Here is a 26,029-nt window from a genome sequence, read left to right as displayed (position 1 = left end):
TCTGTAAGGGCTTCCTGAACAGCACCAGTAGCAAATTCCCCTCCCCAAGGAGGAGAGAACAGGATGATGTCATCTTCTACCTACCAGCACAGTCGGACCTCAGAGAGAAACAAGCACCTCCAGCGAAGGCTAGAGCCCCTTACACCAAACCCCACAGCTCTGCACCGAGCAGGGACATCTTTCCAAGGGCAGGTCTGACTATGAGCAGCTTCGCCCTCAGAAGACCAATACAATCCCCCACCCCAATCTACCAAGTCTACTAATGAAAGAGTGCTCCAAAGCTTCAGCTTTGGTTCTGGTGGAAATAGAACCAGACTTTTTTTTTTTTTAGTATTTTATTTTTTATTTCCTTTCTTTTTTCTTTTTTCTTTTTTTTTTTTTTAAATTGGGCTTATAGTTTTTTGTTCATTTGTGGATTTGTTGCATTTTCTTGGTTTTTGGATCAAGCTTCCTTTTTTTTTTTTTCCTTCTTTATTTTTGGAATCAGGCTTATAGCTTTTGTTTGTTGCTTTTTCATTCCTTTTCCTTACTTCTTTTCTTGGATCAGCCTTTTTTTTTTTTTTTTTTTAAATCAGGCTTACCTTAACAGACAAATCAAAGCACACCCAGTTAAAGAACTCTCCACTGCAAGCAAGGGGGAATTGTGTAAAGGACTGATCTGTAGGAAAGAGCAACCAAAACACAACAGCAGCACATGCACAGCATACACCAGAAACACTTCCTGAACTGCCAGGCCCTGCACAGTATATGACCCCTGCTTAATACAATATTACTCTCAGGAGGAGAAAACAACAAGCTTTTATGACACACAAAAGACAGAATGACAATATGGATGAATTGTCCCCAAAAGAAAGATCGAGAAGAAATCTCAGCCAGGGATTTGCTAAAAACAGATGTAAGCAAAATATCTGAACAAGAAATTAGAACAACAGTTATAAGAGTACCACCTGGGCTTGAAAGAAGTACAGAAGACACTAGAAAAGACACCAAAACAGAGGTGCAAAACCAACTGGTTATAATCACAATGAGGATGGAAGAAACAGAGGAATGAATGCATGATATAGAAGATAAAATTATGGAAAATAATGAAGCTGTAAAGAAAAGGGAAAGAAAACTATTAGATCACAAATATTGACTTAGGGAACTCGGCAATTCCGCAAAGTGCATTAATATCATATGACAGGAGTTCCAGAAGAAGAAGAGTGGAGGAAAAATTTATTTGAATAAATTTATTTGAATAAATTAGAGCTGAGAACTTCCCTAATCTTGAGAAGGAAACAAGCATTCAAGTCCAAGAGCCACAGAGAACTCCCCTCAAAATCAACAAAACAGGTCAGCACCAAGACATATCATAGTGAAACTTGGAAACTACAAAGATAAAGAGAGAATTCTGAAAGCAGCTCAGGGATAAAAGGTCCCTAACCTACAAGGGTAGACACATAAGTTTAGCAGCAGACCCGTCCATAAAAACTTGGCAGGCCAGAAGAGAATGGCATACATACTGTACATGTTAAATGGGGAGAAAATGCAGCCAAGAATACTATATCAATCAAGGCTGAAGGAGAGATAAAGAGTTTCCAAGACAAGCAAAAACCAAAGGAGTTTGTGAACATTAGACCAGCTCTGTAAGAAATATTAAAGGGGACCCTTTGAGCAGGAAAGAGAGGCCAAAAGCAACAAAGACTAGAAAGGAACAGAGACAGAGACAATCTACAAGAACAGTGACTTTACAGGTAATACAAGGACACTAAATTCATAGCTATCAATAATTACTTTGAATATAAATATACTAAATATGTCAATCAAAAAATAGAGGGTATAAGAAAGGATTTAAAAAAAAAACCAAGACCCATCGATATGCTGCTTATAAGAGACTCATTTTAGACCTAAAGACACTTCCAGATTGACAGTGAGGGGATGGAGAATCATCTATCATGCTAATAGTCATCAAAAGAAAGCTGGAGTAGCCATCCTTACATCACACAAAGTATATTTTAAACCAAAGATTATAGTAAGAGATGAAGAAGGGCACTATATCATAATAAAGGGGTCTATGCAACAAGAAGATCTAATAATTATACATATTTATGCCCTCAACTTGAGAGCAGCCAAATATATAAATCAGTTAATAACAAATCTAAAGAAACTCACTAATAATAATACAATAATTATAGGGCACAGTAACACCCCACTCACAGCAATGGACAGATCTAAGCAGAAGATCAACAATGAAACAGGGGCTTGAATGACACACTGGACCAGATGGACTTAACAGATATATTCTGGGCATTTCATCATAAGGCAGCAGCAGAATCCACATTCTTTTCGAGTACACATGGAACATTCTGTAGAATAGATCACATACTGGGTCACAAATCAGGCCTCAACTGGTACAAAAAGACTGAGATTATACCACGCATATTTTCAGACCACAACACTAAAAAACTTGACATCAACCACAGTAAAAAATTTGTAAAGACCACAAATATGTGGAGGTTTAAGAACATCCTACTAAAGAATGAATGCATTAACCAGGAAATTTAAAAAGAAATTTTTTAAAAAAGGACATTCAAGCAGATGAAAATGAAAACACTACAGTCCAAAACCTCTGGGATGCAGCAAAGGTGATCATAAGAGGGCAGTATATAGCAATACAGGCCTTCGTCAAGAAGCAAGTTAAGTCTCAAATACACAACCTAACTTTACACCTAAAGAAGGTGAGAAAAGAACAGCAAAGAACCAGCAGTAGAAGGGAAATAATTAAGATTAAAGCAGAAATAAAAGATAGAGAAACAAAGAAACAAAACAGTAGAACAGATCAACGAAACTAGGAGCTGGTTCTTTGAATTAACAAAACTGATGACCACCTAGCCAGCCTTGTCAAAAAGAAAAGAGAAAAGACCCAAATAAATAAAATCATAAATGAAAGAGGAGTGATCAAAACCAACACCACAGAAATACAAACAGAAATACAAACAATTATAAGAGAATATTATAAGCAACTATACGCCAACAAACTGGGCCATCAGGAAGAAATGAATAAATTCCTAGAAACATATAAACTAACAAAACTGAAACGGGAAGAAATAGAACATTTGAACATACCTATAACCAGCAAAGAAATTGAATCAGTAATCAAAAATCTCCCAACAAACAAGAGTCCAGAGCCATATGGCTGCAGGGGAATTCTACCAAACACTTAAAGATGAATTAATACCAATTCTTCTAAAGCTGTACCAAAAAATAGAACTGGAAAGAGAACTTCTAAACTAATTCTATGAGACCAGCATTACCTTGATTCCAAACCCAAAGACCCCACTAAAAAGGAGAATTACAGACCAATATCCCAGATGAACACAGATACAAAATTTTTCAACAAGTACTAGCAATACATTAAAAGGATTATTCACCATGATTAAGTGGGATTTATTCTGGGCTGCAGGGGCAGTTCAAGATCCAGAAATTGATCAGTGTAACACACCACATTAATAAAAGAAAGGACAGAGTACCTAGGTACTCAATTGGCTAAGCATCCAACTCTTGATTTCAGCTCAAGTCATGACCCCAGAATCATGAGATTGAGCCCCACATCAGGCTCCATGCTCAACTGGGAGAATGCTTAAGATTTTCTTGCTCCCTCTCCTTCTACTCCCCCCCCCCCACATTCATTCTCTCTCTCTCTCTCTCTTTCTCTCTCAAATAAATACTTTTCAAAAAAAAAGAAATAAAAGAAAGGATAAGAATCATATGATGCCCTCAATAGATGCAGAAAAAGTATTTGACAAAGACAGCATCTTTTCTTGATAAAAAAAAAAAAATCCTCAAAAAAAAAAATCCTCAAGAAAGTAGGGATAGAAGGAACATACCTCAACATCACAAAGACATATACTAAAGACCTACAGTTACTATCATCCTCAGTGGGGGAAAAACTGAGTTTTCCCCTGAGGTCAGAAAGGGATGTCCACTCTTACCACTGTTGTTCAACCTAGTACCGGAAGTCCTAGCCTCAGCAACCAGACAACAAAAAGCAACAAAAGGCATCCGAATGAGCAAGAAAGAAGTCAGACTTTCATTCTTTGCACACAACATGATCCTCTAAGTAGAAAACCCGAAAGACTCCACCAAAAAAATTGCTAGAAGTGATACATGAATTCAGCAAAGTCGCAAAATATAAAATCAACATAGAGAAACCTGTTGCATTTAAAAAAAGAAAAACTCTGTTGCACTTCTATACACAAATAATAAAGCAGCAGAAAGAGAAATCAAGGAACCCATTCCATTTACAATTGTACCAAAAATCATAACATACCTAGGAATAAATTCAACCAAAGTGGTAAAAGATCTGTATGCTGAAAACCATAGAACATTTATGAAAGAATCTGAAGAAAACACAAAGAAATGGAAAAACATTCCATGTTCTCAGAATAGAAGAACAAATATCATTAAATTGTATATACCATCCAAAGTAATCTACATATTCCATACAATCCATATCAAAATAGCATTTTCCAAACAGCTAGAACAAACAATCCTAAAATTTGTATAGAACCAGAAAAAACCCCAAATAGCCAAGGCAATGTTGAAAAAAAAAAGAAAGTGGGAGGCATCACAATCCCAGACTTCAAGCTGTGTTACAAAGCCATAATCATCAAGACAGTATGGTACTGGCACAAAAACGAACACATAGATCAATGGAACGGAACAGAGAACCCAGAAATGAACTCACAACAATATGTTCACTTAATCTTACACAAAGCAGGAAAGAATACACAATGGAGGAGCACCCAGGTGGCTTAGTCAGTTAAGCATCCAACTCTTGATTTCAGCTGAGGTCATGATCTCAGGGTTATGAGATCAAATCCCATGTCAGGCTCCACAGTGCGTGTGGAGCCTACGTAAGATCCTGTCTCCCTCTTCCTCTCTCCCTCTGCTCCTGGCCCCTCTACTCTCTCCCTCTTAAAAAAGAAAAAAAAAAATCCAATGGCCTTAGATGCAGCAATTCCTTTTCTAGTAATTTATCCTAAAGATAAATCCCAATGAGTGAAAAGATTGTATCTACATCTATAGATATGTCCATATCCACATCCATTCACCTAGCTGTCTATCAATTTATCTATCTACTCTCAATAGAAAGATACTCAGGAGTGTAGCAGAGGCTAACTTCAGGAAGGGCAATAAGTAGTACAATGCTTTATATCTTGTTATATTAATTTGTACTTCTTGGGCTTTGAGCCTTATTGTCTTTTAAAAAAAATTTTTTTTAAGATTTTATTTATTTATTTGATAGACAGAGATCACAAGCAGGCAGAGAGGCAGGCAGAGAGAGAGGGGAAAGCAGGCTCCCAGCCAAGCAGAGAGCCCGATGCGGGGCTCGATCCCAGGACCCCGGGATCATGACCTGAGCCGAAGGCAGAGGCTTTAACCCACTGAGCCACCCAGGCGCCCCTAAAAAAAATTTTTTTAACAGAAATTTCCAAAAGCACCATATTCTAAGCATGCATATGAGGCTCTAAGGAAATAGAGGCCTACTTCCATTGGTTATTTGATTTATTTCTTTGATTCAAAGTCATTCACAAGACTGATTAAAATACTCTGGAGTGCAGCTTGTATTATAAATAGCTCAAATTCATTCCAGGTTTTGGACAGTAGATGTATTTTTCCATTGACACCATCGTGCAAGAGTACATAGTACATACCCCTTTGTAGTATTTTCTCCACCTCTGTGGGATTTCTCCAGGGTGATGTGGGAACATACAACAATACATCACCACTGATCTTAAGGGGATACAAAAGGGAGCCTGCTAGATTCCACTGAGTACTTAGCCACCCCGACCACTTTACATGAGTGCATCACTGAATCCCTACAATGCCATTATGAGGAAAAGTATTTTTATCCTCATCAGTCTGAGACTCAGAGAATCAAATAAGTGGCCCAAGAGAGCCAGAGGACTAGCAATGCGCTGGGGTGGGAAGCAAATCCAGATACATTTGGTGCCTCAGTGGAGTGTGGACATCAGGTGAACAAGAATCACAAATAACTAGCTATACTTAGTAACAACATAATCAATGCTTTTTAGTGGAGATTAACGAGGCCACATCATTCCTAAAATATTGGTAAACTGATGAAAAAAAACATGTTAAATGCAGATAGGAAAAAAAAGACTTAGATCTGATTCTATTAACACACACAAAAGAATAAAACGTAAATTTAGGAATCTTCTGAGGTTCAGTTGGAATAATACTAAAAACAGGTTTTTTGGAAAGATTTTATTTATTTGACAGACAGAGATCACAAGTAGGCAGAGAGGCAGGCAGAGAGAGAGAGGAGGAAGCAGGCTCCCCAGCCCAATGTGGGACTTGATCCCAGGACCCTGGGATCATGACCCGAGCCGAAGGCAGAGGCTTAACCCACTGAGCCACCCAGGTGCTCCTAAAAACAGTTTAAATGCTCCCACAACTAGCTTAGCTTTACCAGTGAGAAAACTCAAATCATCCTTCATTAATTTCTTTTAACTGTGTAATGGTATATCGTGAAACTGGCCAAGTATTTGTGGCTTGTTTTATCCCAAATCTGCTCATTGAAGTCTCTGTCTAAAGGATTTGGGCTTTTAGGTTTACTTTGCAGTATCTAGCCTAAAAGGAAAAAGGACTCGATGTTAGAGCAGGCAACAAACTTCAGAGAAATAGCAGGAAGGACTTAGAACATGAATTCCTTTCAGTCCCAAAGAGACGCTGTTCCAACAGGACTCAGGTCAGAGGGCTGGGCACTGCTGGGGCAGGTCACATGGCTGATCTGGGCAAACTTGTTTTGTGAAGAAACAGATGATTTCTAGCTATGAGGCTATTGTTCCTGTAACTTTTTAGCATCAGTTAAATCCAGTTAAATCCATTCCAAAATGACAAGCAAAAGAAAAGAACATTCCGAATAAATTGCAGATGAATGGAGATTTCTCCTGCCTCCTTGGGAATACTATGAGCATCTTACAAAAGGGGCCATATCCTGTTTCCTTCTCTGGTTGCTACAACTGTGGTTTGTATATTGGCTGTATCACTAATGTGAATTTACAACCCAAAAACGCCAAAAGAAAAAATAAAATCAGTACTCCTTCACAAATATGCAGTTTTCTTTCCCTAACTTTCAACAAGCACTGTTTTAAATCATCATTATTTTTTTCTGCACTGGAACCAAACCTACACATCTTTTTCATATCCTACTGCTAACACAGAAGGTGAAATACTGACAAAAATGAAAGGAGTTGCAAGTTCAGCGTTAATCCAAACCAGGCGAACACTACTGGGATATTTAAAACTCAACAGTGCCTCCTAGTGCACCCATAAAAATTAGCAGGTGCACCTCCTAGCGCACCAATAAAAATTAGCCCCCAATCCAAAATAAATCAGGTTGGAAAAAAACTAAATTAGGAGGCATTCATGAACTGATACTTTAAGATAATCTAGGAATTAGTCTTTGGGATGAACGTATTTACTTTAACGTAAGGAAATAACTTGCAACTAAAAATAGGGCATTAAGAAAGGTCTAGATCCAGGGGGAGGGACATGGCACTAGAGCACGTGGAAAGAGATAATGCAAAATATAAATACATGCTTTGAAAAAGAAAGAAAGAAAAGGAAGGAAGAGGAGGAGGAGATGGAAACAGACTCTTGTTGCGCCCAGAGCATACCAGCTAGAAGGGTTATCAAGAACTTGGATAACGAGAATACAGCATTTTGCTCTGAGGCAAGATGCGGCTTTGTTAATTTCCTCATAAGAGAACTCCTATTAATCGATGTTCTTCTTGCCCACCGGCTAGCATCTGCAACCTCTGGCCACCAGAGCTCTTCACACTTCTATGCAATTACCAGTACTTTTTTTTTTCCCCCCTGAAGTTGGAAATCTGTTTTTTCTATTTAAATGATCATAGCTTTTTCCAGAAGTTGCTGATATCTGAGGGTCCTCTGGGGATCATGAAAAGAAATAATGCCATGAAACCCAACAAAAAGGTACTTGGACAAGCAAGAGGCACTTGGCTAACAATCCAAGAATGCCATGCCTATAGAATCTCCCCTTGTTGGACCCAAGTGATGTCCCCAGATCCATCCAACATTTCACTCTCATATCTTCATTCTTTCCTTGTGTCACCAAAAATGTATGTGAAGTCCTTATCCCCCTCTGAATTCTATTGTCCTCAACATTCCCTTCACTATTTTTAAGAAATCTTCCTAGCCTGGTACTTTATCTCAATGTCCTCAAAAATGTTATGTAAATGGAGCTTCCTCATGACCTCCATATACAAAAGCATCAACAGAACCTAAATTGTTTGAGAAGAGAAATCTAAGCCTGATAGAATAAAGAAAGCACTTATAATTACAGAACAGCTGTAAATTAGTATCAGAACCCCACTGTATAAGGATATGTTCATTGTATATAATTCTCCTTAAGCTGACTAGTGAAGAAATTGTGCACACTTCTTTTCCCATTTTGGCATCTTCATGTAATGATTTGGAATTATATTTTGATGAAGCCAGTCACATTTGACTATTCTATCTGACATTCTATTTTCCAAAATGAGGGGGGAGACAGGTGAGCAGGCCCATCTGTCTTAATAGAATTAATTCTTACTTTTGTATGTGTTCTCTCTATTGTAAAACTACAAGGAACACTGGGCGGCTCAGTAGGTTAAAGCCTCTGCCTTTGGCTCAGATCATAATCCCAGGGTCTTGGGATCGAGCCCCACATCAGACTCTCTGCTGGGGAGGCTGCTTCCTCTCTCTCTCTCTCTGCCTGCCTCCTGCCTATTTGCGATCTCTGTCAGGTGAGTAAATAAAATCTAAAAAAAAAAAAAAAAAAACCTAGGGACACCTGGGTGGCTCAGTTGGTTAAGCGGCTGCCTTCGGCTCAGGTCATGATGCCAGCGTCCTGGGATCAAGTCCCACATCGGGCTCCTTGCTTGGCAGGGAGCCTGATTCTCCCTCTGCCTCTGCTGCCACTCTGCCTGCCTGTGCTCACTCTCTCTCGCGCTCTCTCTCTCTGGCAAATAAATAAGTAAAATATTAAAAAAAAAAAAAAAACTACAAGGCACAGTAGTGAAATAACCTGTAGTTTTCAGACCAACACAAAATTCTCATTGGAAGAGTTTGCATGTTTTGCAGAAATAAGACTTCTTAAAGGCTGCTGCATTTTCATAACTGTCTTTACTAAAAGCCACATCACTAAGAAGCCTTTCTTTTTGTTCCACTAAAGAGATGTGTGACAATTCTAAAGAGAGAGGGCAAAGTTGATGAAGAACAGCACAGGTCATCCGAACTGCATCCAAACAATAGAGCGAGACTGAGTAACAGAACAGTAGGACAAAATTTGCTGCTTGACCCATGGACAAAATGTAATCATTCAAAAAAGGAAAAACACTGTTCAATCAGACACACAACAAACAATATTAAAATTATGACATATCCTCATAATGGAATACTGTGCAGCCACTGAAAATAATGGAGGTCTACATTTATTCAAATGAGGCAAAGTGATGATACCTGAAAGAGCAAAAAATATTTACATTTGAAACATCTATGCATTTTATACATATACACACATATGTATGTGTGTGTATCCATCTATAGATACACACACGCACATATATACATATATATATATATATATATATATATATATATATTTTCTCCTGTTCTTGAGAGAATGCTCTCAAATTGATAAATTCTCCTTTCCTCTACCTTAAATCCTGTTCCTCTCCCCTTGATCAGGGACCCTGGGAACCCAATCCCATATTTCTCCCAGCTTTTGCCAGAACATTCTCGCTAACTACTACAGGTCCTCTGAGGTCATGTTGCTTTCCTGTCTCTCAGAGCCAGTACCTCCCCTGTGGGTTATATTATAACTCAACCCTCAACCCTAGTTACTGGCTTTAAATTGGAGAGATGGGGCTATGTCCTGATGGAGGTATGGGAGAGTCATCCTTGATCATCTTCAAGCATGGAAGGAATTCTAGCCTTAATAAGCAAAGTGGGTCACTTCTGCAGGCCCAAAGACTCAGAAAAGTCCAACGATTTGAGATTTTTAGGAGGCATCTATATCACTGTCCCCATCCAAGACGTCAGAGTTCCCTTCTTTCCCAACCTTGGTATTGCAGACCTGCCTTGCTTTAAAACTCAGCTACTCACAAGTAATCTGTGATCCTGGTCCTTTGTTTTCTCTGCCTGCCAGCTATAGGCTATGAGAACATTTATATATGGTACCAAGTAAGCCCTCTGGCTTTCACATTTAGCTTATAGTTTCTAATTATTCTTTCTTAACTTTTCATTATCTTTTTCCAAGTGTCAGTTGAGTTTAGCAACAAATACTCAATTGTATTATCCTTATAGTCGCTTTTTCTCTCATTTTTATCATCTGCTTCACACTTCGTACCAGCTAATGCATTACCTTCCACTGATACACTGTCAGTTACCCAACAATGGATGTTTTCACAAATACACTGCCTGTATTTGTCAGGGGCTCACCGACCACCAGGAATAGTCCTCTTTGCCAGTCAGGTAATAGGTGATTCTGCTCCCAGATCTGTGTTTTTTGTTTTGGTCTGGTTGGGTATTTTTTGGACTGCCCACACTAACCCTCAGAGATGGGAGTGCTCTGAGAATCTACACCTGGGGAAGAGAAGGGAGGGTAAGGGAGCCAGATTAAGCTGAGCGGTGCTACAATATCAACAGAAGACTTAGCTGATTCTCGGAGGAGTTCCAAAAGTTGGATTACCCTTGAGAACCATCCATCCCAAAGGACTGAACTTTGATACCCTTATACTAATAGTCTTTGGATGGGACCACCTGGGAAGAGGCTATGCCTTGGCAAGGCAGCTGTCTTCAGTCAAGGCAAACCCTGATGGTGTCTGAGAGCTGAGAACCGTCTGCTGGCTGAGAGTCCCTCATCCCTGATGGGGACTCTGATCAGGACATCATATCGCCCACCACCAGAATTCAGAACCATCCAGCCCCCTGGATGTTCTTGTCTCAATAAGTATATATTTTTTTAGTTAAAAATAATGACCATCAAATAACAACAAAAATCTCAAATATCTACAAAGGAGATGACAGAGCGGGGGAAAAGGAGGGAACCGTATAAATTTTTTAAAAGTTCATCCCGTGAAAGGGGAGAACATCCTGGTAGACTGGATCATTATTCTAACTGTTCTCTCTCTCCTCAGTAATAGATCATACATCCACACTCTTTCTCATGTAATTTTGCAATGCCCTCATATTGCCTTGGAGTATATTTCTTTATCTTTCACTCTCTGCTAGGACATCTGACTTGTTAGCAACTATGAGTCCACCAGAGACCTAAAATAGGCTTCCACAGTTAAGCTCACCCTCTTGTGCCTACACTTTAGTTACTAGAACCTACCCGAGCCTGTGGTTCCAAGGAGAGGATGAGAGACACGTGGAGCACAGCCACCCAACCTCTACAGTCTGAAGCAAAGCTATCCCAACCAGCCTACAGAGCTACAATGAGTAGCAGAGTTACGTTGCCAAATACAACCTATGTCAGCTGAACCTCAGCCACTGCATAGATGCATAAATGGTGAAAAAGAATGCTATTGTTTGGGATTAAGGGATGTCTAATTATAAAACATCATGGTAGCATTAGCTAACTTACATAGATATTAATTGATAGACATCATTAGAAAATATAAGCTTACATATGTGTATGGCATTATTCTAATATCTCAGCAGGAAAAAATAAAGAAATAATCAGTTCAATAAACAATAGAATGGAAATGGGAAGAGAAGTAAAAAAAAAAAAAAAGGAATAGCAAGAACGAGCAAATAAATAAGGGGAACAAACAGCTTAACTATAAAATAACAATAAATATGAATAAGTAAACTTCATTTTAGAAGACAGACTCACAGATTGAAGAAGTTAAAATTAAACTCTATACTATTTAAAAGGTAGGTTTAAAAGAAGGTAAGTTGAAATAAAGGGATGAGAAAAGGTATATCAAAAAAATGCTTAGAGGGGAGTGCCTAGGTGGCTCAGTGGGTTAAAGCCTCTGCCTTCGGCTCAGGTCATGATCCCGGGTCCTGGGATTGAGCCCCACATCTGGTTCTCTGCTCAGCAGGGAGCCTGCTTCCCTTCCTCTCTCTCTCTGCCTACTTGTGATCTCTGTCAAATAAATAAATAAAATCTTTAAAAAAAGAAAAATAAAATGCTTAGAAGAAAACCAACTATAACAATATTAATATTAAATTGAAAACAAGATGAAAATTTTAGAGCGACCAGAGGGATAACTACATATTAATAACTGCACAAGCACATATCCATGTATCAACACATATCAATGTAATTTAGCAATGCTTGAACAGCTTGATTTTTTATAGATTTAACTAAACAACTTTGAAATATATAAATCAAAGTCTAATATAAAAACCTTCTGCATAGAAAAGGAAACCATCAACATAATGAAAAGGTAACCAAACATCTGCAAATTATATATCTGATAAAAGGTTAACTTCCAAAATATATAAAAAACTCATAAACTCAATAGCAAAGACAAATAAACAAGCTAATTTAAAAATGGGCAGAGAATCTGAATAGACATTCTTCCAAAGAAGACATACAGATAATGAACAGGTACATGAAAAGGTACTCAACATCACTAATGATAAGGGACATGTAATTCAAAACCAGAATGACATATCACCCCATATCTACTAAGGTGGCCATTATCAGAAAGACAAGGCATAAATACTGGAGAGAATGTATAGGAGATGGAACCCTGTGTAATGTTGGTGGGAATGTAAATTGGTGCAGCTACTATGGAAAACAATACAGAGGTTCCTCAAAAATATAAAAATAGAACTACCATATGACCCAGCAATTCCACTTCTGTGAATATATCCAAAGGAAACTAAAACCCCATATCAAAGAGATAACTGGACACCCCTGTTCACAGCAGTATTATTTACTTACAATAGCCAAGATGTTGAAAACAACAGTGTCCATCAACAGATAAATGGATAAAGAAGTTGTGGTATATAAAATCATTCAAAGAATAAAACTAGCTCTTAGAAATTAAAAAAAAACATGGTCAAAAAAAAAAAAACAGGAAAAACTAGACAGAAAAGTTGGAAAAGGAGATTAAGAAAATCTCCCAGGGAGTAAAGCAAAAACACAAAGAAAGACAAGAGATTAGAAAATTAGAGTACCCATCCAGAAATTTCAACATAATACTCTAAGATCCAGAGAAACAGAGAAAATGAAGAGAAGGAAATCATCAAAGTATAAATATTTTTTAAATGTCCCAGAACATAAGTTTGCAGATTGAAAACTTTCAGATTGAAAGCTTCAAAATATGGGTGAAAAAAAATCTATGCACATCATTAAGAAATTTCAAAATATTTACAGTTCTATAACCAGCCAAATCATCAACAGAACAAAGATATGTTCATTCAAAGTTTCAAAAAAATTACTACTCATGCACCCTTTTCTGGGAAGCTACTGAAGGATGATCAACAAAATCAGGCAGTTTTGGAGAAGGAAGAAGGTAGACTTCAAATCAGGAACTGGGAAACACAACTGGAGTCAGAGGCAAAAACAATCCCCAAGCTAATGATAAAAACAGACCCCAAGATCAGAGTCCTATACCAACTCCAGACAGTGGCCACTAAACACTGCACGAAGTCAGAGGTCTCTGGAGAAGTCTCTGAGGAAAGATTTCTTAAAAAGATGAAATTAAGGGGCGCCTGGGTGGCTCAGTGGGTTAAAGCCTCTGCCTTCTGATCTCAGGGTCCTGGGATCGAGCCCCGCATCGGGCTCTCTGCTTAGCGGGGAGCCTGCTTCCTCCTCTCTCACTCTCTGCCTGCCTCTCTGCCTACTTGTGATCTGTCAAATAAATAAATAAAATCTTTTAAAAAAAGATGAAATTAATAATTAATGTATGTGACTATACCAAGAGAAGATATATACCCTCTGGCTGGTGTTTGGGTTTGAGTTAATAAAGAGAACATTAAAAACTAAACCTTATCCAAACAAGTATCAACACAAATTTTTGTGCAAGAAAAGAAATTATAGGGGCACCTGCATGGCTCAGTCAGTTAAACGTCTGCCTTCAGCTCAGGCCCTGATCCCAGGGTCCTAAGATGGAGCCTTGCTTCAGGCTTCCTGCTCAGAGGGGAGCCTGCTTCTCCCTCTCCAGATACTCCTACTTCCTCTCTTTCTCACTGTCAAAAAAATAAATAAATAATCTTTGGGAAGGAAAGAAGGGAGGGAGGGAAAAGAAGGAGAAGGAAGGAAGGGAAAGAGGGAGGTTGGGAGAAAAGGAGGAAGGAAATCCTAATAAATTATAGTAAGCCCCCAATCAATCAGAAGGAAATATAAGATATTCTGTAGGAACTTGAAAGAATATGGTAGACCCATATGAATTGCAACGATGCTATTTCCAAGACACATTATTAATTTTTAAAAGCAAATTACAAATGGTATAACATTTACATAACACTATACACAAAGTTATACAATGTATTTCTATACCATGTCCACATGATATGCCAAGAGCAAAATGTGGTCTGTTGACCAGCAACATCAGCATCATTTAAGATCTAATTAGAAAAACATATTCTCATTTCCCATCCAAACCTACTGGCCCAGAATTTCTAGAGTAGGGCTGAGGAATCAAGCCACTTGCTCATCACTCACTTTTCAGGTAATTCTTAAGCACGGTACAGCTTAAGAACTACTAGAGTATTGCACAAGAAAGGTCCGATTAGAGAAATTAACTCTGGGGGTGGGAGTGGGACGGGGTGTGGATATCCTGAAAAGAAAAGTCTGCTAAAGCATTTGCTTTTCTTTTTTTTTAAGATTTTATTTATTTATTTAACATAGAGAGAGCTCACAAGTAGGCAGAGAGGCAGGCAGAGAGAGAGGAAGGGAAGCAGGCTCCCTGCTGAGCAGAGAGCCCGATGTGGGGCTCCATCCCAGGACCCTGAGATCATGACCTGAGCCAAGGGCAGAGGCTTAATCCACAGAGCTACCCAGGCTCCCCGAAAGCATTTTGCTTTAATGGTTTTTGCAAGAATATATTTATTCATAGACAATGCAGTTTAAAAATACAATAGAAGACAAGATAATTTTTCAAGGAAAATGTACTTGGGAAAGATGTGCATAAAATATGACATAGCCCGTTTATCAATGTCTCTCTTAAATTGGAATGCTGCTCCCCAGATGCAAATGCCATCGTGCTAACTTTTGTCTGTGGCTGAAAGACAGTAAATGCTAGAAAGGAAATTAAAAAGAATTTTTGATGAGCTACTAAAATCCTTCTCCTTGAAACACAGCTGGTAGGCAATGCAAGGGTGGAGGGAGCCTCCCAGGACTGCTGGGAATAATTGGACTAGGTGGTGCGTTTCCTCTAACACTAACCAATATTGCAGGAGTAGCCCTGACCCATATGGAGTAGAATGCAACCAGCCTTAATCTGCTCTGGGCACAATGCTACTATTCACACAATGTCAAGGAAACTGTCTTCCTTTCTGATGGGTCATGAGGAGAAGCAGGAGGGAAACAGAGGGACGGAGAGGGGGCGGTGTGCTGATACTGCACTGTGGGCTCTGAAGCCGAACCAGGGCGCCGCAGTGCAGGAGGTAGGTGGCCCCTAGGAGCTGGAAAGGGTGAGCTACTTAATTGTCCCTAGGCTCTAGAAAGAACCGGCCCTGCTGACATCTTGATTTTAGCCTCATGAAGTGGATGTCTGACTTCTGATTCCCAGAATATCGGTTTCCTGCATCTCTGGTGATACCCAGTCAGCAAAGATGATGGGATGCCTCCAGTAAAACTATGGCGCGCCTCCATTCATGCAAGAATGCACAGTCCCATGCTGACATGACTACACCTTCCCAGCTTGGTCCAAGTTGACGCCCCACACCAGGAATTCTGAAAGTCTCCGGCCACAGCTCACAGGGAAAAGCAGGAAGAAGGAGAAATGCTAGCACCCTCCTGTAGAAATGGAACTATGCTTTGTAATATATTTCTCAACCTCGCAGAACATGACCAGAGTGCATTCTTCCAGAAGGCAGAAGGGACTTCTGGAAGAAGGAGGATTTCGAGTATAAGGAAACTGCAAAGAATGTGGAAAAGGCATGGGCTTTGGAGCATAGCCTGCTCTGATAAAAACGGAAGACCTGCAGCTCTAGCGGGAGATGGGTGAGGAGGAAGGGATGGGAATCACACCGCCCAGGAGCTGTATCCCAGGTCTGCAGTTAGTAGCTGCTGGTCTTTGATAATTGTTTTAGTTCTCCTTTGTCAGTAACACACTGCCTGTCATAAAATACAGACATCTGGAATGCACATATCCATATCCACATCCCGCTGGGCTGTCTGGAATGGGATTATTTTGGATCCTTGACTCACCTCACTCTACGTTTCACCACTGGCCACTTATTTTACTGTGGAGGAGCACAGCGGCCCTACTGCACCAAAATGTGAAATATAGTTTGTCTTGTTTTTCAGTGCTCTGGTCATACAGAAGCATGTGGCCTTGAATTTCTTCTAAGTCAGTTGACAAAATACCAATGAAAAAGTTGATTTAAAATCTTTTACAATATAATATGTAAGTATACCCAAACAAATAGAATCAAACTGTAGGAGGAAAGAAAGTGGGCAATTTGGGAGAGTTTTGTGAGCTGTTAATTAGGGAGAAGACTATCTTTTTTGAACTCTGGGAGGATTTGAAAGACAGGGGTGAATGGAGAAACGAATGAGGATTGGATACAGTTGGGATAAATGTTGATGGGGGAGGCTGAGACTAATGGTTACAATGGAACTTAGGAATTTCATACTCTAGTTGGTGGCTTTTTGTTTTTCTAAGACTAAAAAGGTTGGGAATTTTACAGAGGGTATTCATGTTTGACGTGCTAACTCTGGTGGAAAAAAAGATTTTGGTCTCTGCCATCAATGTTTTGTGCTCTAATAAGTTCTCTCAATATTAGAAATGGTAAATTGAATTCAGTTCTAACACAGAAGTCAGGTAAATGACAATTTGTCTTCCTCGCCAATGATTTAGCTATTCTTCACATTATACAATGCAATTTAATACCTTTTTAACTGGTGACATCATGGCTCTGCCTTCAGGGTTATTCTATAAAATTGTTTCCAGTGATGGGACTTAGAGTTAAATATTAGAAAAAATCATTAATTATTAGTAAATTAATTCTAAAATAATTACTATATTGATTATAAAATAATCAACATAATTAATAAGTAATATAATAAAATTGATTATTGGTTAAATATTAATTATTGGATAGTAAACATATTACAAGCAAGCAGTGGGCCCATTTTATAGAAGCCAGCAGAAGTTGACTATAATTTTGTTCTTCTGGAAAAAGAAGATATATATATATATATATATATATATATATATATATATATATATATCTTGGTTTATTTTCTAAAAATTGCTTTTCTTTCTTCCTATTGAAATATGACTGACTTAAAATGTTGTATAAATTTAAGATGTACAACGTGTTAAAGTGACAGATTTTTATACGGTAGTGATTACCACAGTAGTAATAATTAGTACCTCCACCATATTACATACTATGGTTGGAATAATTGAGTTCTAGTCTCTTAGCAAGTTATAATGTAATATTGGGGTATATGTCTACTATACTGTCCACTAAATCCCTAGGACTTATTTACTATTTTAAAAAAAGAGGAAAAAAATATAGGGAAGTTTTAATTTTTGAAAAAGTAGGGAAAGTTGTATTGCCTAATCTGGAGGCCCATTTGAGGTAAAGAAACAGGAGATAAGAAAAGAGTTACACTAGGAAGATACTTCTTTGCTCAAAGGCCAGTAAGATGCATGCATACCACTCCATTTCTCTTACTCCATATTCTCCACCACCTCACTGAGATCTTCCTATGGAGTTCTCAGCTGGGAGAAGCAGCTACTTGACTTAACTCTTCAATAGTGCAAGAGCATGCTTTTGTTGACAAAACCTACTCAACCAAAAACAAAACAAAACACTTACTTAACCAAGACAATCATAATGCTTTTCTTTCTCTGCAGAACCTCACTTCTTCATTATGGCTCTATTCCCACTACACAGGTACAAGTCACAGATTAGTTCTCCCTGCCCTGGGGGGAACGGTGTTCTACCGAGATTCATGACCGTTTAGAACCCAAAGGGCACTTGTGTCCCAATAGTGTACACAGTTAAATAAGACACTCCGGGACTCAGCCCCAGGGGGACAGAGCAAGTTAGGAGCAAACTTGGGATAATTCAACTGAGACTTATTAGTAAGAGAACTTTTCTTCTCAGGAAGTTTCTCCTAAGGGAAATTTGAAGTGCCTTCAAAGTGAAATAATCTCTACTTATGAGCGACAGTGAAATATTGAGGGGTGGAGGTGGTTTGAAGTACTCATAAAAGGATCCAAAGATAATATTACTCTCAAGCTTAAGAAATTTACTCAGTTGAAAATGCCATTAAGTCTCATACTCTATATGATACCATAATGATGGCTACAGGTCACTACATATTTGTCCAAACCCTCAGAATATACCACACCATGAGTAACCCATAAGGCAAACTATGGTTTGTGGGTGGTTGTGATGTGTCAAGGTAGGTTCATCAATTGAATAACAGATGTACCCCTCCACAGTGGGGTACTGATGGAGGCTATGGGGGTAAGGAGTGTATGGAAAATCTCTGTACTTATGCCTCAATTCTGCTGTGAACCTAATACTACTCTAAAAAATAAAGTCTAGGGGTGCCTGGGTGTCTCAGGGGGTTAAGCCTCTGCCTCCGGCTCAGGTTATGATCTCAGGGTCCCGGGATCAAGCCCTGCATCAGGCTCTCTGCTCAGCGGGGAGCCTGCTTCCCCCTTTCTCTCTGCCTGCCTCTCTGCCTACATGTGATTTCTCTCTCTCTGTCAAATAAATGGATAAAATCTTTTTTTATGATTTTATTTATTTATCAGATAGAGATCAAAAGTAGGCAGAGAGGCATGCAGAGAGAGAGAGAAGCAGACTCCCTGCTGAGCAGAGAGCCCAATGCGGGGCTCAATCCCAGGACCCTGGGATCACGACCCGAGCCGAAGGCAGAGGCCTCAACCCACTGAGCCACCCAGGCGCCCCAATGGATAAAATCTTTTAAAAAAATCAAAATAAAGCCTAATGAAAAAAGGAGTTTTAAGAGAGCCAAGCAACCATGTTAGAGACCTTATCATTTAATTAAGGATATAATAAAGACAATAAAATAAAATAGGCAAAACACTTGAGTAAACAGTTCTATAGACATACAAATGTCCAAAAGGTATATGAAAAGATGCTCAGCATCATTAATCATTAGAGAAATGCAAGTCAAAATCATAAGGAGATGTTACCTCCTACCAATTAGAATGGTTAAGGAAAAAAAAAAACACACAAAATTACAAGTATTGACAAAGATGTGGGCAAACTGGAAATGTGTACACTGCCGGTGGGAGTGTAAAATAGTGCAGCCATTATAGAAAATAGTATGGAAGTTCCTCAAAAAAATTAAAAATAGAATTATCATCTGATCCATCAATGTCACTTGTGGTTATATACCCAAAAGAACTGAAAGCAAGATCTCAGAGGCATATCTGCACACTCGTGTTCCCTGCAGCATTATTCATGATTTTCAAGAGGTGGAAGTAACCCAGGTTTCCAATATGTCCACCTATGGATACGAGGATAAAGAAAATGTATTATTTATGTACATGGCAAAGAAGATCAAGGCTGCAGATGGAATTAAGGTTGCTGATCAGCTGATCTTATAAGAGAGAGGTTATCTGCCTTGGCCCAATGTAATCACAAGGGTCCTTAAAAGTGGAAGGAGACAGAAGAGGGAGAAAGATGTGAGGACCGAAGCAGAGTCATAGTAGTACGACGTGAGAAAGACTGGTGGCTTTTGTCGTCTGTTGGCTTTGGAGACGGAGGAAGGGGCCATGTATGAGTCCCCTCAGCTGCCATGACACAATACTACAGACTGTGTGACCTAAACAACAGGAATTCACTTTTTACAGTTCTGGAAGCTGCAAGTACCAACAGTGAGAAGATCGAGGGAGAAGGGAAGCCATGAGGACTCCTCCCGCGCTCCTGGGACCACAGTCCCTCCGGCCAGGAAGAAGGGTTCTTTCCCAGGGATTTCAGCTGCCTGCCCCGCCACCACTGCTGGCGGACCCTGCCGCTGTCGCCGCAGCACTGCCTGGGGGGTGCACCTCACTCTTTCTGCTGCACACGAGCCCCATGTCTCTTTCCAGACCAAAAAAGCAAAGGGAATGTCTTCTGGAGAGCATCCTCACTTTCTGCCCGAACCCATTTTGTGGGTTTGGGTTTCAGCCTTCCCTTCAGTCGAAGTCTGAGATACTGGGACGGGGAGAGACAGAAATTCACCCCGAGTTTGTTGGCAGCTTGCAAAGTAGTTTCCTTCCAGGTCTGCTTGCTCTCTTACTTCTCAGAGCCCTCACACAGATGCTCCACACATTCTGTCTAGAGTATTTTTTTATTCATTCATTCATTCATTCATTCACTTTCTTTTAATATCAGTATAGTTAACATACAGTGTAAGATTAGTTAGTAGGAGTACAATATAGTGATTCAACAATTCTGTACACACAAGGATACATACAAGGACCAGTGCTCATCGTGGCAAGTGCCTTCCTCAATCCCCATCACTTGTTTCACTCATCGCCCTGCCCGCCCGCCTCCCCACTGGTGACGATCAGTTTGTTCTCCATAGTTAAGAATCTGTTTCTTGATTTGTCTCCCTCTCTCTCTCACTCCCTCTTTTTCCTTTGCTTGTATGTTTTGTTTCTTAAATCTCACCTGAGTGAAATCATATAATTGTCTTTCTCTGACTTATTTCACTTAGCATAATACTCTCTAGCTCCATCCAGGTCATGGCAAATGGCAAGATTTCATTCTTTTTTATGGCTGAGTAATATTCTGTTACATATATACTGCATCTTCTTTAACCATTCATCAGCCCAGGCCGCTCGGGCTGCTTAGAGTTTTTAACTGCATTCAGTGGGAGAAACGGGATGGCACGTGCTTACTTCACCTCAATCAAAACTGGAATCTGTGTGCTGGTTTTTGCCCTCTTCCTACATAAAGTGTGCTCCTTTTCAATGCCCCTTTTTTGGCTTTTCCTATTTGATGGGCTTTAAATACTAATGTTCCTCTAGTTTCATCTTCAGCAATTTTCTCACTCTATACTTTCTCCCCAACCTCATGCTAACCATGTTCATCACTCCATTACATCTGTGCAAATATGTCACAAGTTTCCATCCCCAGGCTGATCGTTCTCATTAACTAAAACCTGCATATCCAACTGACCCTGATATTTCTGCTTCTCTATCTCAAAGTCATCACAAAGTCAACATGTCTAAAACACAACCCCACCATCAGCCTTCTTTGACACGTGGAGGTCACCTTTGACATCTTCAGGAATGATCAAGGACCTCATTGAGTTGTCATCAGAAGTTTACTGCATGCGTATTTTTATTCAACAGATGGTCACTGAGCACGTGGTCCTTCACAAGTCTATACTGAATGTCTTCTCTGTTCCAGACCTTGTATACAATGTTTAAGGAAACTGACACAGTCCTTGCCTCCATGAACCCCACACTAGTGCAGTTTGTATGAAACAAGCAAATCCACAAACTATAACCAAGTTACAAATTATGATACATGTTCCTAATAAAAGAAGTAAGACAGAGCACAATGCTTCCATGAAACTAGAAGGAGTTGTGTGTTCCAAGAGCAAAGGATCTAAATGGCAGGTAATCGGATTAAGAAAATCCCTGAATGTCATCTTAAGGACTTCAAGTTTTTGAGTAATAAAAGCCACTGAGGGATTTAAGAGGATAAGTAACACGATCAGATTTTTCTACAGCACAGATCTAGTTATGTAATTGTTTTGGAATTGGCTGTCAGATGTCATTTTACCTTCTCTGTCAAATATATTCCTCTTTGTAGCAATACCTGAAAGGGATCCCTTACCTGAGGCTCTAAAAGTTATGACTGCAATCAGCACTGCTTGAGATGGAATCGAACCCAAATGAAAGAACGCACCATGTACCAATAATTAACTTCAGTGTTGCCGATAATATATGAAACACACTGAGATTTATGTTCACTTGTTTTTCATTGCAACTTTATATACCATGTGGCTATAATGACTGCAACTCCTAACTTCTTAGTTAACAACTGCTACACCGAGATCTGCCCCGGTCCCAGCATGAGTCCTTTTCTGACATCTGGATCATTTCTAATCTGTTTCAGTGCCCCATTTTGATCCACATCCCATTCTGAAACTTTTGTTTCCATGCCAATTTGCTCAGTTTCTTGCATCAAAGTTGATTACTAATTACAGAGTTTGCCCAGTGGCTGTGTCTTTAAGTTCTCATAATTCACTCTTTGGAGTAAAGATTTCAGATACGTCTGTAACTGCTGTTATTCCTGTTTATACCTGGTACCACAGATATTGCAGTGAACTCCGGAAGGCAGATATTTAGTTCTACTCTAACACAAAAACCAGCTCTACTGTAATAAAAGCCACCAACAGAATGCCCCTTCATGATGACTCTGAAATTACCAGGAAACCAATGTGGTATCTGGTTGTGAAGGCTGAGGCATCTGAGCAGGAAAAATAATTACATCTGGGATGAAACCTTGTGGTCAACTCACCTCTATTACCCCCAAAGCCATGTACTCAGGGCTTGCTTTCATCCTCCACTATCAAACATCTCTTAGCAGGAATATCTGGCATCAAATCTTTCACCTTGCTGCATCACCAGAAACTTTTTTTTTTAGAAAGGGGTGCAGGGGCAGGGAGAGAGGGAGAGAGAGAATCTTAAGCAGACTCCACACCCAGCGCAGAACGCGACGGAGGGCTCAATCCTACAAACCTGAGATCATGACCTGAGCCAAAATCAAGAATCAGATGTTTAACCCACTGAACCACCCAGGTGCCCCAGCATCAGCAGAATTTTGCTGGGTGATAATGTCAGCTGTCATTTTATGTGGGTCACATATCCCCGAACATGCAATGAGAGCCTTAGATCTAAGGGAATAGTCTACGAGTGAAATCATCCAGAACTCAACATCCAATACTAAACTTTTTCGGTCTTTCGTATGTTGAAATTTGTCAAGTGGGTTAACCTCCCTCCACTCAAAACCCTCCCCACTTCCCTATTCAGGACGTGGAAGTAGGCCAGTGAGAAGGCACACACAGAGGCACAAACAATGGAAGGAAACACACAATTAAAAGGCAATGGGGAAAAATGAGAACAAATTCTACTTTTACATGGAATGGCAGGTTCTTCCCAGAAACAATGTCTCCCAAAGTAGGGTCATCGCAAAATCTGTCCCAGAATTTCTCAGGGATCTATGTTTCAATGCAGACTATCAGGACCTCACCCCAGAGCCACTGAATCAGAATATCTGGGAGCAGAGGCCTAGAGTCTGCATTTTTAACAAGCAGTATTTTAATACCAAAAAAAAAAAAAAAGTTTTAAAGCAACTAATAGAAACATGGTGTCTGTAATCGCTGCATATTTTTAAAGCGAGAAACCTCATCGCCCTGTGGTGTTTCTTCAACCTCTCCAGAGGTGGTACTTTCTTGTCAAGGAGATTAGTTCAAAGCTGGTGAATGTAGGATTTTACTGAACGACTGCTGTAAACACAAAGGGGCCACTATTACAGTCCCCCCTGCCCTCGTGAAGTCAATCATCCAATAAGGAGAAAAAGCTGACACACCGAAAGCCTTCATGCAGGGGCGGGATACGGGCTAAGAAATGGATCCAATTTGCACAAGGATCTATGAGCTTAGAGAAGGCGGTCGGCAGGGGAGCCAGTCACACAGGCACTGGGGGGCTTTAGTCAGAAAGTCAGGAGCTTCCACCTGGGGTTCTGAAGGAGGAAGGGTGACGAGGGAGCAGCCACAGAAGCAGCAGAATATGGTCCGTGGAGACGAGAGGAGGAAAAGGTTGCAGGTTGAGCTCTGCAACTGGGTGATATTGAGCGAATCTTTTGATTTTTCTCCCATTTTCTCATTTGCATAACCAAGGCCAATCTCTATTATTTGTTTCTTTGTATTGTTACATGCCCACCTCATTCTAGAAAGATCTACAGAGAGAACATACACCAATTTCTTCTGGCACCAACATTCACTGACCGAATTCATCCACACCTGCTCGGGGGGCAAATGTGGGAGGATGTTACAGACCAAAGCTTCTCCAGCCATGAAATATAGCAGACAGAAAATATTACCAAAGGCCAACTGGAACCTACTATTATCCAATGTCTTCGGTGTGCACATATGTCCCAACTGTAAAATTATAGGGCTAGGGGTGACATGAGCATTCTAAGGGTGAACAGAATTTCTGGAGAATTCTGCCAGGAGCGCACCTGAGTCAGAGACTTTCATGTGTTCGAAACAATGGTATCTGACCCAGCACTTTTCTCATGGCAGCTTTGACTTCTTTGTTTCTTAAGCTGTAAATGATGGGGTTCAGCATAGGGGTCAGCACTCCATAGAGCAGTGAGATGACCTTATCTACTTCCTGTGAGCTCGAGGAAGAAGGCTTTAGGTACATGGAGAGGGCAGCCCCATAATACAAGATCACCACGGTCAAGTGCGCACCACAGGTCGAAAAAGCTTTGCTCCTTCCCTCGGCTGTGCTGATTCTCAGGATGGTGGAAAGGATGAAGACATAAGAGATGCAAATTAAGAGCATCGGGATGGGCAGGAGGAGCACACTGACCACCAGCATGACCATGTCCACGAGCAGTGACTCCGCACAAGCTAACTTCAGCACGGCCAGGATCTCACACGTGAAGTGATCAATGAGATTCCCGCAGAGGGGTACCCGCAGGGCGAAACTGGTTTCCAGCAGGGCGGTCAGACAACCCGTCACCCAGGAGGCAGCAGCCATCTGCACACAGACCCGCCTGTTCATGAGGATAGGGTACCTCAGGGGGTTGCAAATGGCCAGGTAGCGGTCGTACGCCATCACGGCCAGGAGCACGCACTCCGTGGAGCCCATGGCAAGGGACAGATACATCTGTACGGCACACCCAGGAAACATAATGGTTTTCTGGGATGATAGCACGTTCACCAGCAAAGTGGGAATGGAAGCAGATGTGTAACAAATATCCATGAAAGAGAGATTTCCAAGGAACAAGTACATGGGGCTTTGGAGGCGTGCATCTAGGACAGTGATCAAGATCAGAGTGCTGTTGCCCAAGAGGGTTATCAGGAACATCACAAGGCTGAAGACGAAGAGGGCAATCTCTAACGTTGGGTATCTAGAAAAACCCTCCAGGAAAAAAAAGCTCCAAACGGTGAGGTTTTCTCCTTGCATTTCCTTTTTTTGCACCTGTATTATTCTAATAGTACTCTCTCCACTTCATCTGAGACACAAAGAGACGTATCAAGTGTCAAGTTCGTTTCATTAGGAAAACACTTTCAAACTTATTTTCACTATCATAAATACAATTTTACCACAAGAAATCACAGCACTTACCTATTGACCTAAAAGCGGTGTGTGTGTGTGTGTGAGAGAGAGAGAGAACAGGTTTGATCTACATAAAAAGTTGATTCTTCCACAGCAAAATTTAGAAAAGCATCAACTTGAAAACAAGAATAAACACATTTTATACCTGGATCTCAGCCTGCTCTCCTATGCTTAGCATGCGGTAGTGTTCCAGCAAAGACGTGAAAGTACTGTGCAACAAAAAAACCAGGAATGTACACTGAATAAACTGAACACAGATTAGAAAATTAAGCCAGATAAGGGAAGTAAAGAAAGCAGGTTTGTAATAAATAAATAAATAAATAGTGATGATCGTCAGTGGAAGAAGAGGAGGGACACTGAAACAAATCAATGAATTTGTTCTGAGGCTACGAAACTCTTGGTCTAAATATACTCTTTCCTTCCCAGTGAGTAGCTTGGAGGTCCACACACTTATCTCAGAAATGATGACATTGTTTAAAGCATTGTAG

At 40.1% G+C, this 26,029-nt stretch overlaps 2 protein-coding genes across 2 annotated transcripts in view; both read right to left on the bottom strand.

Annotated features, from left to right (window-relative positions):
* LPAR1 (lysophosphatidic acid receptor 1) overlaps nucleotides 1-26,029 on the bottom strand; it is a 348,212-nt gene that overhangs the window by 321,477 nt on the left and 706 nt on the right. The window lies entirely within an intron of this gene.
* On the bottom strand, nucleotides 24,438-25,394 carry LOC132025048 (olfactory receptor 2K2). Its single transcript, XM_059412227.1, has one exon. The coding sequence runs from the start codon at nucleotides 25,386-25,388 to the stop codon at nucleotides 24,438-24,440; it is 951 nt and encodes a 316-aa protein (XP_059268210.1). The 5' UTR covers nucleotides 25,389-25,394.

The sequence above is a fragment of the Mustela nigripes genome, chromosome 9, assembly GCF_022355385.1.
Source record: "Mustela nigripes isolate SB6536 chromosome 9, MUSNIG.SB6536, whole genome shotgun sequence".
In the NCBI taxonomy this organism is placed as follows: Eukaryota; Metazoa; Chordata; class Mammalia; order Carnivora; family Mustelidae; genus Mustela; species Mustela nigripes.
Note: the sequence above shows the minus strand (reverse complement) of the source record. Positions and strands in the feature narration are given on the sequence as shown.